Source organism: Paracoccidioides brasiliensis (genome assembly GCF_000150735.1).
Source record: "Paracoccidioides brasiliensis Pb18 unplaced genomic scaffold supercont2.14, whole genome shotgun sequence".
NCBI lineage: Eukaryota > Fungi > Ascomycota > Eurotiomycetes > Onygenales > Ajellomycetaceae > Paracoccidioides > Paracoccidioides brasiliensis.
Genome location: NW_011371371.1, coordinates 258,425 through 272,320, shown reverse-complemented (window position 1 = coordinate 272,320; position 13,896 = coordinate 258,425). Strand labels below are relative to the sequence as shown.

Sequence of the window (13,896 nt, the reverse complement as noted above, 5' to 3'; positions counted from 1 at the left end):
AAGGTACTGGTACAAGGAGGTGCACTAGTCGCATGAGTGACACAGCGGGACGCAGCCAGATACGAGGTATCACTACAACCGACACCTTCACTTACAAGTCATCCAGGGTACTAGCAGTCAGGTAGGCAGCAGTGTCTCATTACTCGAGGCTAACTCATCGAGCAAAGTGCCTTAGTTCCCTGCGTTGTTGAGATCTATGTCATCCGATGGCTCATTTCTGCCCAGCCGTCTTTTCCTGTTCCTGTTCCACTTGCTCGTAGGTTGACAAAAGGCACATCGATGACTACCGTCGTTTTTAGGACTTGAGATTGGCCCACTATCGATGAAATCGAGGAACTGATACTTTCTCTTCCTCTATCGAGTGAATATCCATATCAGGCGGAGACTTATCGGAATTTCCCGATCCCTCGAAGAGACGCTCCTTAACTACCTTACGCCGGGTAACTCTCGACCAACCAACATATAAACTGACTACCCATTTGCAAACAGAGCAAATATGACATAATCAACGCTCTCCATTCCAGAAAATCCGAGCTTCGCACCACGTGATATCCGGCTGGGGTGCGATGGATGAAAAAAAGATATCTCCAACTTCGAATTTTCCCTGCAATTAACCAATGCTAATTATCTTATCGGATATGCATGGCCACTGATATATTTGTGTATCTGGCGGCCTTGGATTAGTTGTTCGGTCCTTGTTTTCTGCCAATTTTTTTTTTTCCAATTTAACACTAGTTATCCCTCTCTTCAGTTTGGAGTAAATATGGCTCCAAGGATGGCTCCGCAACGCGTTTATGCATCTATTCCAAAAGCTATAGGCCGAGGGGCAGTGTTGAGAGGCCAATTGGCAAGACTGCCTCGAAATCAACTATGCAGAATGTCATATAGGCCAAATTCCCGGCCCAGTGAGCGAGACACTGTCTGGAGACCCTACCTCCGAATCTGCGTCGGCATTGTATTCATAGGATCAATGATCTACTCAATGGTAGCTTCCAACCCCTAACCCTATGACACATCTTCTTTTCTTGCAAAGAGTTAAAACTGACCCATTTCTAAACATCAACAGGTAACCGACAATGAATCTAAACTCGACAGCCCCTCAATAGCGGAACTGGATGAATCAACCAAACGTGAAACCTCCATCACCGACTCCTCTCCAATGCGACTCCGAATGGAGAAGCTGATAAAGGAACACCAACAGAAGATCGTGGATGAATTATCCAGAATTGACGGCAAGCCTTTCAGGGTAGACACTTGGACCCGCCCCAATGGCGGCGGCGGCATCTCCTGCGTGCTGCAGGACGGCAACGTTTTTGAGAAAGCCGGCGTCAACGTCTCAATCGTATACGGAAAACTACCCCGCCCCGCCATCGAGAAGATGCGTGCAGACCACAAATCCTTCGTCGGGTCTGACGTCGACTCCCTCGACTTCTTCGCTGCCGGTCTCTCCCTGGTCCTCCACCCCAAAAACCCCATGGCCCCAACCGTCCACCTCAACTACCGCTACTTCGAAACCTCGGACCCAAAAAATCCTCTTAGTGGCGACAAGAACTGGTGGTTTGGTGGTGGCACGGATCTAACACCATCCTACCTCTTCCCGGAAGATTGTGAACACTTCCATAAAACCATCAAAGAAGCCTGCGACAAGCATGACGGCACATACTATCCCAAATTCAAAAAATGGTGCGACGAGTATTTCTACATCCCCCACCGCGGCGAAGCGCGAGGCATCGGCGGCATCTTCTTCGACGACCTCGATGCCGAATTCTTCACACAATCCCACTCTCACCCCCACGCCTCCTCCACATCTCAAAATCCGCAAGAGGCACTCTTCTCCTTCGTCACAGATGCCCTGTCTTCCTTCCTCCCCAGCTACATCCCCATCATAGAAAGGAGAAAGGACATGCCATTCACGCCCGCCGAGAAGGAGTGGCAGCAGATCCGTCGCGGGCGATATGTGGAGTTCAACCTGATCTACGATCGTGGCACGAGTTTCGGCCTTCGCACACCTGGCGCACGTGTGGAGAGTATATTAATGAGTTTGCCACTGACGGCAGAGTGGAAATATATGGACCCGGTGTCCGGGACGAGGGTTGCTGATGGCACTTCAAGAGCTCCGGAGGAGGAGGAGGAAGCTGGTGGTGAGGACAAAGCGCGGGAGAGAGAACTGTGTCATGTCTTGAAGAATCCGAGACAATGGGTTTGAGGAGAAGTCGTTCGATTTAGATTCCCTTTTTCACGACGATTCTGGTCTTATGGGTGATTCACACCTCACTTGTTTTTTGTGTCTTCTTTCTCCCCTCCCTCACCCTCCGTCCTTCCATCTGCATCTCTCCTTCCAGGGGATTGTAATACGCCGATGCAAGATATTTAACATTATTGGAGATTCAAAATGTATAGAGTCAGGAATAACAGGAAAACATATCAAGAACATTATCAATTCATCAAGACTTAATGGGGTCTCTCCGCAATATATAAATGCACGATGAGCCTCTACAATCCGTTTCTGTTCTTCATGGCGTTCAATGTTATTTCCCTTCATAGATTTCCGCTATCTATAGGGACCCAAAGAACACATCAAAGCGTGTTAATAAAATCGGAGTGAGGGGCATATAAACATTTATGCGAATTTGCAAGACGATCGTATGATTTAAAGATGAGTTGCTCTGTCTGTAGATTAGTGGAAAGGAACCAAATGAAAATTCAGAAACACCAAAAGTGTAAGGGATATATATAATCAGTAAATGTGCATTTTGGATGTGTATGCAAGCGCTATTGGGAGAAAGAAATATGGAAAAGAGAATGGATGGGGATTAATGATGAGATAATAAGGGAAATAAAAATAGCAAGTGGCTGCAGTGGTTTATTTAAAGAGAAATGAACTGGAAAGAACAAGTCTTTTGTATTGACAAAAGGGGCGAGTTAAATGTGGCATATCAGAACCCAAATATGCCGAATAAATCCAATAAATATGCTAGGGTGGGGAGAACGCAAGGACAAATGTCTAATATAAGAGAGATATATGGCAGTGAAGTTAAAAATTGAATGAAAAATTTTTAAAAAATAAGAGGAACAAATGGCTGATGTGTTTACACCACTGGGCCGGGTGTTAGTGGTGCGATGTGCTGATGATTTTTACCTCATTTCCAGGTTGCATCCAAGACAACTTAATGAGCCTCACCTGCTGGTCATATATACATTGCTTTTCATCGTCCATTGCCTCTAGCCACGAGAGCTCTTTGCTTCGCAAGCCAGCTTCGATGAACCTCGGCTCCAGGCGTGCTGGTGCTCGCGGGATGCCGGTATCGCTGCATGGAAAAGTTGGCATGCTGCAGTCGGGATTGTTGGTCATACCATGCTGATGAAATGAGCGCGATCTCGCGTGCTTGGCGTTGTATGATTTGCATCAGGTTTTTCTATGGGTTATGGGTGTCTTAGTGGGTTTCTCTTGGCTTGGGCTTTTATATTTTGTAGAGGCAAAGGTGGCTGTCGTAGAACTGGGTAAGAGAATTCAAATTTTACCTGTGATTCATAACTTGAACCTTGTTCCTCCAGGTGCTCAATTCGTTCTTGAAGAGACTTTATAAGTTCGTTCTGCCGATTTATATACTGTTTCTCCCATGCGTTGGCTGCAAGTTAGCAGAGGAATTGAGGTCTGGTTTAACATAATTTCCAAACGAACGCTCAAGATCACAGATAGCGGTATGCCTCGAGAATGATAAAATACAATACAAGCGCGGCGAGGAGGAGTGACCATTGTCAGAGCGACAGGGCACTCCGGACCTACGACTGGTCAACAGCCTCTGCCAATGCTTGTATCTATTTCGCGCATAAAGGGAGAGTTTAGATATAGATCCAACCCTAGCCACCTGCGGTCTGGTTGATATAGTAGTACAGTTTGGGAAATCCTTCACCTGGCCAAGAGGCCTTGTTGACCTTTTGGGGATCATCTGAGAACAAAGTGGGAAAAGCGATTCGAGAGTTAAAAAAAAGTTGCCCACTAACCTCTGCTCTCTTCGCCAGTTTTTCAGCGCTGCGCTCCGCGGTCTCAACAAACTGCCTCAACAACTCAGTCCCTGAGAGTTGGGGCCCATCAGAAGTGCTATTGATTCTGACAGTGACCTCTTCGAGAAGTCTCTTCATTTCATCCATGGTGGCTTGATCTTCGCCTTGCATCTCCTGCTCCTTCTTGGTGATCATGTCTCGGAGGGAATCACGCTCAGCAGACACCTCCTTGACGAATGTTTGGCTGGCTGAAAGTTTGGTTTCGAGCTCTTCGATTCTGTTTCGAAGAGATTGTACGTCTTCTCGCATTTTTATTATTTCCGGAGGGGAGGAGTCGTTTGCCGCGTCAACCATGTCGAGTTTATCCTTACTGATCGAGCCCACTTCAACAATGTCAACCAGGGGATGAAGGAAAACATTTGGAGAATAGACTCACATTCGGATTTTGCGTCCCGGAACTGTCGATCTGTTTCTTCTAATTCGTTTTCTGCATCAGTGAGCTTCTTGCGAACGGCTGAATATTCATCTTGTAGTTTCTGATATGCGTCACTGTGGTTTCCATTATTAGACTCTGATCGCTGCAAGGGAGAGTTTGATTCCCACTTCTCTGAAAATTGCGCAACACCGAGCCCAGTCGAATGTGATATTTCACCGTTAAGTCTTTCAAGCTCTCGTCTGAGCCCTTCGTTCTCGATTTTACTGGAACAAGTTAGCGTATCCACTGAGCATGGAACAGGTATCACCAACAGTTGCGCTTCTCGTCGACCAACTTCATCAAGATCCCTCTGAAAAGTCCCGTGAACCTTTGGCGTTGTGCTTTCTGGTGTTATTGGGCTCTCCAAGCCCTCGAGTTCCCGTATTCGGTCACGCAATTCACTGATCGTGGCTTCATCTCTGGCAATTTGGTCTTCTGCGCTTTGAAGTCTTTCGGTAAGAGCATGGTTGTTAAATTCCAGCTGCTTCTTGACATTTTGAATTTCGTGACGATCTTGCTCTATTCTTGGGAGGACGCGACGATATTCCTCAAGTTCCACATCACGCTCAGAAGAGGATTTCTGGCTAATATCGCTGTCTCTCAACTGCTGTTGCAGATTCTTCACTTGATTTTTTAGCGCGATATTCTCCTTTTCAAAATCGTGGCTGGCTTGAAGCTTCTGTCGGTATTTCTCCGCCGCATTTGCTCGTCTGGAGAGCTGATCTCGTTCGTTCTTTACTTCGTCGTAATCGTCTTGCAGCTTCTGAAATCTCTGGTTTTTTACGCGTAGAGACTCAACAGTCATCCGTAGACTATCGATTTCGTCCTGAAAAGACTGTATTTTAGCTTCTTGAGACGCTATAAGATCCTCTTGCTGCTGGGTTCTACTCTCGAACGTTTTGGCATTCGGTATCAAATCCCCTTTGCCAGATTTAAGGATAGCCAATCGGTCTTCCGTAGATGTGAGCCTATCCAGCACCATATCGTGGCTTTCTTGAAGCCGAGCTAGACGATTGTGCAAATCCTCCACTGTTTTCTCAAGCTCCTGCTTTTCATCGGATAATTTATTTTTTTCCGCCAGCACTTTTCCGAAACGCTCCTCAAATCGCAGTTCTGGGTCCATGGGCAAATCCTGTGTTGTGGAGTTGTCATTGCGCTCATAATCAAGTTCCTCCAATCTCTCATAGGACGGATTCTGTGCTTCTTGGATGATATCTTTGAGGCCTTCTTGTGTCGAAGTGGACAGCTTCTGCATTGTCGTTATGTAGGTTTCGGCATTTGGCGAGCTAATGGCGGCGAGGAGGAATAGTTTGAGTAGTTCGTAGGTTTCCTTTGTCGACGAAGCTTCTGCAATAGCTTTTAGATCGGGGGAGATATTAAGTCCCGACGGAACTTCGCCATCGTTCTGGTTCCTTATATACCCGATCAATGCCTTGTGGATGTATTTGAGGTTCTGCCATCGCGGAACCCAGTGGTCTGAGGGAGAACGTTCCGGTAACTCCCCAAGAAAGTACTGCGGATCGATGTCCTGAAGAGTATCCCAGAGGATAGAGCCATCATTTAACTGGTCAATGGATCGAACGGTAGTCCCCAGGTTAAAGCTGTTGATCCATTCGAGGAGGGTCGACGACACGAGGTCGGAGATCATTGCGACGAGGGGTTGGGCGGCAAGGATTTACAAGATGTGCAAGTATTTAGAACCAAAATGATCCCGCATCATGGTACGGAAGGGAGGAGGCGGGGGAATAAGTGTGGCAGCGCCTAAAAGCCGTGTTTGTCTGGTGTGCGGAGTAAATCAGATGTCACGTACATATATTTAAAAGATGGCGTCGGAGATCCCTTGAAATGAACGGACCCAAACAAATGTCTAGTCCCTACAACAACTATTTTCGCAGAACAACCTGGGCATGCCACCCACGCCTGAAGAATTCAGAGCAGTTAAATACTCTTACAGTTGATGCTAGCATTTAAATATCATATTTAAATGTTTCCAATATGATAATCGAGCGAGACACCCAACGAACGCATTGTGGAATTCTTTGTCGTATCTGCTCCCTACTGTCGCTTATTTACTTCCTGTTAAAGACGTCCTCCGAATGCAAGAAAAGGATATCGATCAAACAAAATACAATAAAAGTGGAGGCCAATCAATTTTTAACCCATCAAATATGAAATGTACAACCACTGCCCAAGGGAAGAATATCAAGGCACATAAGTTGCATGCTGTTTGTTTCTAGCCCACCCTCCTCATTAATTTGATATCTCACACCGAGAAGCAGAGTGACTCCCCACAGCGGCCGAAAGACAAGGGAAAATCTGATTGTCAACGGAAAGATTCCGGCGTATGTTTGTTTCATATTTATGAATTGCAATTCCCACTTGGACGGCTCACTTGGCGTGAGAATTTAGGAACCAGGTTCGACTTTAACGATCTGGCTGTTTATGCTGACAGTGGAATCTTCTTCGACATAAGCATTATATTCCTGTCCCAAGGTCGACACTACTTCCATCGCCTGTGCCGGAGCTGTTGCAGCGAATCCCCTAAATTCGCAGATCATGGTTCAGCGAGAGGTCAATAGGGACGTGAATAGAGGGCAGCATCATACTTCATCAAGTTATATCTATGGGTGATGAAGCCACCCTATAATCACCGTTAGTAAATTGTAGTTAGATATCAAACGCTTCCCTCAGGTGGGTTCTAAATATATGGGTATCATACAGCCATCTGGATCGCCTCGATAGCTTGGTCGACAATGGAGTCAGGGGTATTGTCCGGATAGCTAACGACGAATGATTTGATGGGTTGATTTTCTGCGAGAACTGCCGGTGCCAAAAGCGCCAGAAGAGCAGAGATGGAGAAGAGCTTCATCGTGAGGATCAGATCGGATGGGTAATATTAGATGTCTAAATATCCAAATAGGTACCAAATGATATATTGCTGGATGGAGTGAGATGTCAGCAGTGAAGGACGGGAGCATGTATTCACGCAGAGTTGCATTCCCGATGAATGGACATTTGTCTGATAGGTTCCAAGGTGGACAAACCATGCAAGATTCCAAGTGTCTCTCTATGGATGTCCTGGAGTCATTAGAGGGGGCACTGCCGAACTGGGGGGGATGCCTTATCATCGTACGTAAGCTATGGGGTTAGTTAACTAACTAGTTATAACTAGTTAACTAGTTAAGGCTGCCCGGTGAGTCAGCCAGATTCACCACGGCATCACATGATCCTCGACTGGCGCATGTGATGACGGGATTACCCTTCGTTGCTTCTATCTTCCGGTTCCGCTATCTAGATCACGTGATAGACGTGCAGTGGTCAGCAACCTGGTTTAACCCGAGCCAACAAATACATATTATATGTAGTGCGTAATAGGAAGCCTAGGCTCCCACAGTTAGGACCCTATGTTATCTGCGATCACGTGCGGGCGGGTCGCCTGGTTGATCTTTGTACAGAGTAATATTATTATTATTATTATTACTTATTTAACACCTGGAGGCACGTGATCAGCTGACTAAGAATAGTCTGCTGTCGCGGCCACAGCACCTCCCTAAGGGTATCAGGTGTGCCAGCACAGCAGCTAGTCTGCTGTCTGACATGTCTAGTCAGCTGAAGCCCTCTTGAGAGTCTATGTACAGAGTAGCCTCTGTCCTGGAGGTTCTGAATGGCATAGTAGCTGAAGATTACAGGACTGAGAAAGCCAAGGACTTCTAGAGTGGTGTGTAGAGATGATGAGAAATGTATATAAGAAGCATAGAAAAGAGAGAGAGGGAGAGAGAAGTCAGATGTTGAACAGATTCTAGTAGCAGTGTTGAATTTCAATGAAGAAGTGAATATTAGTGCATCAGATAAAGAAGATTGTAGCTTCTTTTACTGTGCTGAGAAGTCAGTTAATTGCTTTTTTTGATTCTCAGCATGCTTCAGAGGTTTTAATTCATTCAATGTTTCAGTCTTTCCAGCAAAAGAAGAAGTGCTCAGAGGTCTTATCTCAGCTGCAAGAGCAGATGAGAAGTGTGTTGTCATGTGCTCATCTGTGATGATAGACTGCAAAGTCACTGTGATTTGTTTTAGCTGTCAGCAGATGATCTAGATTCCTTCAGAGAAAAGTGAGCTCAGAGAAGAGTTCTTTTGACATTGAAATATTGAGATTCTTGTATTGTGATGTGCTATTGAAGCTTCAGTATTGTTGCAGTGAGGCATTGAAGTGTTCTTTAGCATAGAATTTGATCTGCATCAGAGTCAGAGTATGATGAGTGCATTTCATTATGCAGACTGACTTGACTGCAGCATCTGCAGCATCATTGTCTGGAATTTCAGTGTGGTCAGAGCACTATTGAACATAGATCTGTCTCAGATCAGCTGGATCTGAGCTCTGTTTTGTTCAGAATCTGCAGAGTTTGTTGAACTTAGCAAAGACAAGAAAAGATGTTTGTGTGAGTATGTCTGTATGAAGTCTTATTGCAGTCTCTTCATTGTCTAGAGTCACTATAATGTGCTGTGTGAACATAGAGAAGGAATTCTGTAGTGCTGTCTTAAGATCAGCAACTGCTGCAAGCACTTTGACATTAAAGATCTTGACAGTGCAGCTCAGAGACAGCTTATCAAGCTTCAGAGATTGATTTATTTCTTAGTATAGACAGTAGTCTTCATCTGAAACTTCTTGACTGTCTTTGAAGTCATCAGTATATGTGATGAGATTGAGAGAGAATACAGCTTTCTGAAGTCAGTTTTGAAAAGCTGCTGGTTCTGCAGCTTGTTCCACAGTCTCAATTTCTAGTGTCTTTTACTCTCTATTTAATATGCCAGAATTGTTCCAAGAAGGCAAGAACTCTGAGCTGAGTGTGATGACTGTCATTTTAATGTTTCATCTAATTCATTTAAAATGTGAGATGTATCATCTTCAGTGTAGAGAATGTGACAGATCAGCTGCAGCTATGTGAATGACTAGTCAGTCATGTATTTTTTCTAGTCAGACTTTGACTGGGTCTCAGCTTGATTCATATAGAAGAACAGAGATAGATGTTGTGGCAAAGACAGATAGAATGACTCAAGCAGTGTTGTTGAAGACTATCTGAATCTTGTCAATAACTGTCTGAGAGGTTCACTTCAAGAATCAGATCTCAGCTTCATAAAACAGAGTGCTGAAGACACAGCTTTGAGTTGCTTGTCTGAGCAAATGTGTTTAATTTCTGAATGAGACTTCATTTAGTGATTTAATGTGTTCTGTAACAATTCTGACTCAAGTGCACATAAGATGAATATGTTCTCTGAAGAGTAACTTTCTGTCAAAGAAAACTTCTAGTCATCTGATGTAGTTATTGAGGGAAATTGTCTGTTCATTAAAGAAGATGAAGAGCTCTGAGTACTTGATCTTTTTATGAAAGTATTGAAGCTCTGTCTTGACTGAGTCAAATGAGATTTCATTGTCAATATCTCATTTCAGAGTATGATTGAGAGAATTCTGAAGCTGACTTCCTATCTGCTCAAGAGAGCTTTCAGTCTTCAGAATTGCAATGTCATCTGCATACTCAAACTGATCTTTGATGAGCTGAAGGAGAGGTTCTATGTAGAGCAGAAAGAGAATTGATGAGACAGAAAATTTCTGTGAAAGATCACAGAGAATCTGAAACACCTTCAATTAAACATTGTCTAGTCAAATCAAAGCTAGTCATTGATCAAAAAAAGACACTACTCACTTTATCAGAACTGCTGGCCAGCTCTGTTCCTGTAGACATCTTAGAAGCCAGTCTTGAAGAACTCTGTTGAAGATCTCTTTGACATTTAGAGTGATCATGCCAGCCAGAAGATGTTTGTCCCATGCCCATTGTACATCACAGACTAGTGCAGTGATGAGATCTACTGCAGATCTCTGTTGAACAGCACTACACTGATCTTCTGCTAGAATGTGATGATGAAGAGTGAGATGAGACATTCATCTAGCTATCAGACACTTCAGCTCTTTGCTGAGACAGAATAGCAGTGCAATTGAGTGGTAAGACTTTGATAGAGAGTAATCTCTTTTCTCTGACTTTGAAATAATCACCATCTCAGTCTTCTTGAAGCTCTGGGAGTGGATTCCTTGATCTATACAGTGTTGAAAGAGTAGAATGATTCAATTGCCTATCACTGACCATGTCTTTTGAAGAATCTTGACTGTAATGTCATTCAGATCAGAAGATGTGCTAAGTGTCTGATAGATGACTCTGTAGACTTTCTGCTCTGTTAGAAGCATTCAGAATATCTCTCTGCATGAGATTGTTGATGTATGCTCTGGAATATCTTCTGTGTCAAGATGTCTGGTCAGAAGTGTCTCACACAGTAGAGAAGATTTGCCAGCACAAGATTGTTCTAGATGTTCATCAGAATGTCATAAAGAAGAAGTAAGATCTTGAGATTGGTATTTATGCCATTTGACAATCTTGTAGACATCTGATAAGAAGAAAGCCTTCTCAATTTGCTGATGATTTCATGCTCTCTTAGCTTTTCTAATTTCCATCTGAAATGTCATTTGTTCTGATTGACAAGGGCTGTGTCTATGTGCTGCATGATATACTCTTCTGGCTATCTTGACTGCTGGGGTCCATCATGAGGCATGATGACTTTTGAGTTCTGAGATGAGAGAGCAGAAGTCTTGTAGAGTCAGTTGAAGAGATTTCACAATGTTCATCACTTTCTCATTCACATTCTCATAGACTAGTGAGAAGAAGAAAGTGAGTAGTTGCAAGAAGCAATCAGCATCATAGATTGTGAGACTAAGCTTCTTTTTCTTAATCAATTGAGTCTGAGTCTGTGATAATTGAACTGTTGTGATAAGAGTTTCATGATCTGAGATGCAGTGCAGTTCAGAAGCAATATGACAAATAGCTGAGTTGACAGCACAGAAGACAAAATCAAATGTGTCTTCTTGTCTATGTGTAGAGAATTCAGCTGGGTTGAGAAGCTGAAGTTTCAGAGAGATTGCTCAGTTATACAGATTCTCTTCTGCTTGAGAATGTCTATCAGTTGTAAAGTCTCATGCTGTGTGTCTAATATTAAAGTCTTCTAATGTCATTCAGAGAATGATCTCTGTGGTGTGTGTAAGAGAGAGAAGGTCTTGAAGGCCTTGACCTGCATCTGTGATGCCAGATGAGATGTTGTATATGTTGTAGATATTAGCTCTTTTGAAGTTAGAGATCTTAACTGAGACACAGACAACATTTCTTGAGATATCTGCTATAGATTGAGTTGATGCAAGAGCTCTTTCATTTCTGACATAGAGCAGTACTCTGGGCCTCTTGATCCAGTTGAAGAAGAGCAGAGTGAAGTGTTTGTATGAGAAATGACTTTTGAAGAGGTGGGTGAAGAGGTCTGTAGCTATTCAGAGTTTCTGAATGACTACAATGTTGCAGACTCTTTCATCTGCTAGTGAGAGAGTGATGTTGTGAGAGTTTGACTGTCTTTCTACATTGACTTGATATACAGTGAGTGTAGATTTGTGAGGAGGACTGTGACTGCTCTTCATTAGTGAAGGTTCAGACTTGATGTGATCTTGATGTCTGTTTGAGAGCAGGTCATTGAGTCTGTCTGATTGCTCTGAGAGCTAGTGACTGATGTCAGCAGAGCTGAGAGAGGAGATGAGATGAAGTCTTTAGAGTTTAGCTCTGAGTTGCTCTTCTCTGCTGAAGTTTGATGAGCTGAGATGAATGCTCTTCTGCCAGCTTCATGTATTGAGTGTAGCTGACAGTGAGAGATGTGTTCTATATGTTCAGAGACTATTTTGAGTCTCACTGAACAGTCAGTGCTGAGAGTGAGATGAGAGTCAAGACAGTTGCAGCAGTGAGCTGGTGTTTGACATCTGTCTGAGTGTGCAGGACTGCTGCACTTCTCACAATGTAGAGATCACACACAGTTTCTTTCTGTGTGGAAGCTGTGACATCTTGTGCAAATTAAGATCTTTGATGATTTCTTGATTTTGTTAATCATCACCAGACAACTGAAAAGATGAAGTTTGTTTGAAAAGAGATGCACTTCAGAGATTTGTACTTCAACCCAGGCATATCCTTCATGCAGATTGAGGTTCATGGACTTCTTTGTCCAGTGACAACAGATGATTGAAGTCTGATGAGCAGTGTCTCAAATCTCAGAAAGAAGCATCTTTTCTGACACTGAAATCAGAGTGATATTCTGTCCTTCAAAGCTGTGTGTCAACTTCTTGATTGAACTGATTACAAAGATGGTTCAGAATTTCTGTTGCTCAATAAAATAATCACTTACAGCAGCTTTCAGCTTATCTGCATGTTCAAGAATAAAGACTGCCTTTGCTGAGAAGAGGGCAGCCACAGTGATTTCTGATGAGCAGTGTCATACATCAGTGATCCAGATCAGATCAGAGATCATGATGTGTATTTGTTCATGAATAGTTTGAAGGTCTAGGTCACAAGCAGTGTGTGCTGCAGATAGTTTAATCATGACTTGTTTATCTTTCTGTTCTTGATGCAGAGAACAGTTGATCTGCTGTATCTGCTTCTTATGAGATTGTCTCATTGCTGAAACAGTCTGAAGAAAATTGTTTGAGAAGATTGTCTTAGCTGTTGTGGCAGTAGCATACATCAACATAGACTTTGATTCAGCAGTGAGGTCTTTAATGACTTTGACTATGTCATGTTCCATGACTTGCCTTAGTACAGCAGTCTGATGTGATAGAGAGTTCTCATAAGTGCAGAGTATCAGATTCAGTACTGTAGATAGCTTATTATATAGCTCAAGCACTGCAGCTAGCTCTGCAGAGAAGAAGTTGTTGACATGACTCAGCAGAGCATTGAGCTTATAATTCACTGTGAAAGAGAAGTTCTTTGCAGTTAGCAGGACTGCTTGAGTGCAGTTGATCACATTCTCAATGAATTCTCCTTCTGATGAGAGAGCTGGGTGGGGATTGAAGTTGATATTGATTTGATGTAGTTGAGCTGTGATGGCTGTTGTAGTGTCTGACATGTCCTGGAACATGATGTTTTGGGGCTGAGAGGGGTTGTCTGGGGGTTTTAGCAGAGCAGAGAAGATTGTGTGGGCTCTCTTCTTTTTAGAGTGAAGAGGAGCCTTGATGATAGCAATGTTGCTATTATTTTGACTCATCACAGCAAAACTGTTTTTTCCTTGAAGTATGGAGTAATATTGAAAATATTGAAAAGGGTCTATATGCGCAGAATCACATGTGGACCGTTTAAAAACCACATAGAACACCCACATGATGTGGGATGGTTGAATCTCTCATATTGGGAGGCCTAGCTAGCTATCTAATATACGCTATATCACGTGCGGCGGGGCGGCAGCAGCCCAGGCCACATACGCCCAACACCCCCCCACAAGAGCAGTCACAGCCCTCCTCACAAATCTACACTCACTGTATATCAAGCCAATGTAGGAAGACAGTCAAGCTCCCA

At 43.6% G+C, this 13,896-nt stretch overlaps 4 protein-coding genes across 4 annotated transcripts; 1 reads left to right on the top strand and 3 right to left on the bottom strand.

The window, feature by feature from the left end:
• Positions 1-763: 763 nt before the first annotated feature.
• On the top strand, positions 764-2,206 carry PADG_08108 (coproporphyrinogen oxidase; the record flags this gene model as incomplete). The annotated part of the gene is made up of 2 exons (XM_010765141.1): positions 764-985; positions 1,067-2,206. The coding sequence occupies 2 exons, from the start codon at positions 764-766 to the stop codon at positions 2,204-2,206; spliced, it is 1,362 nt and encodes a 453-aa protein (XP_010763443.1).
• Positions 2,207-3,206: 1,000 nt separating this feature from the next.
• PADG_12412 (uncharacterized protein) lies at positions 3,207-6,128 on the bottom strand (the record flags this gene model as incomplete). Its single annotated transcript, XM_010765186.1, has 5 exons — positions 3,207-3,416; positions 3,523-3,609; positions 4,006-4,388; positions 4,442-4,704; positions 4,753-6,128. 5 exons carry the CDS (start codon positions 6,126-6,128, stop codon positions 3,207-3,209), a joined length of 2,319 nt encoding a protein of 772 aa, XP_010763488.1.
• A 757-nt stretch (positions 6,129-6,885) lies between these two features.
• PADG_08105 (uncharacterized protein) lies at positions 6,886-7,349 on the bottom strand (the record flags this gene model as incomplete). Its single annotated transcript, XM_010765173.1, has 3 exons — positions 6,886-7,021; positions 7,087-7,121; positions 7,200-7,349. The coding sequence occupies 3 exons, from the start codon at positions 7,347-7,349 to the stop codon at positions 6,886-6,888; spliced, it is 321 nt and encodes a 106-aa protein (XP_010763475.1).
• Positions 7,350-12,820: 5,471 nt separating this feature from the next.
• Positions 12,821-13,462, bottom strand: PADG_08104 (uncharacterized protein; the record flags this gene model as incomplete). The annotated part of the gene is made up of 1 exon (XM_010765140.1): positions 12,821-13,462. The coding sequence occupies one exon, from the start codon at positions 13,460-13,462 to the stop codon at positions 12,821-12,823; it is 642 nt and encodes a 213-aa protein (XP_010763442.1).
• Positions 13,463-13,896: the final 434 nt, after the last annotated feature.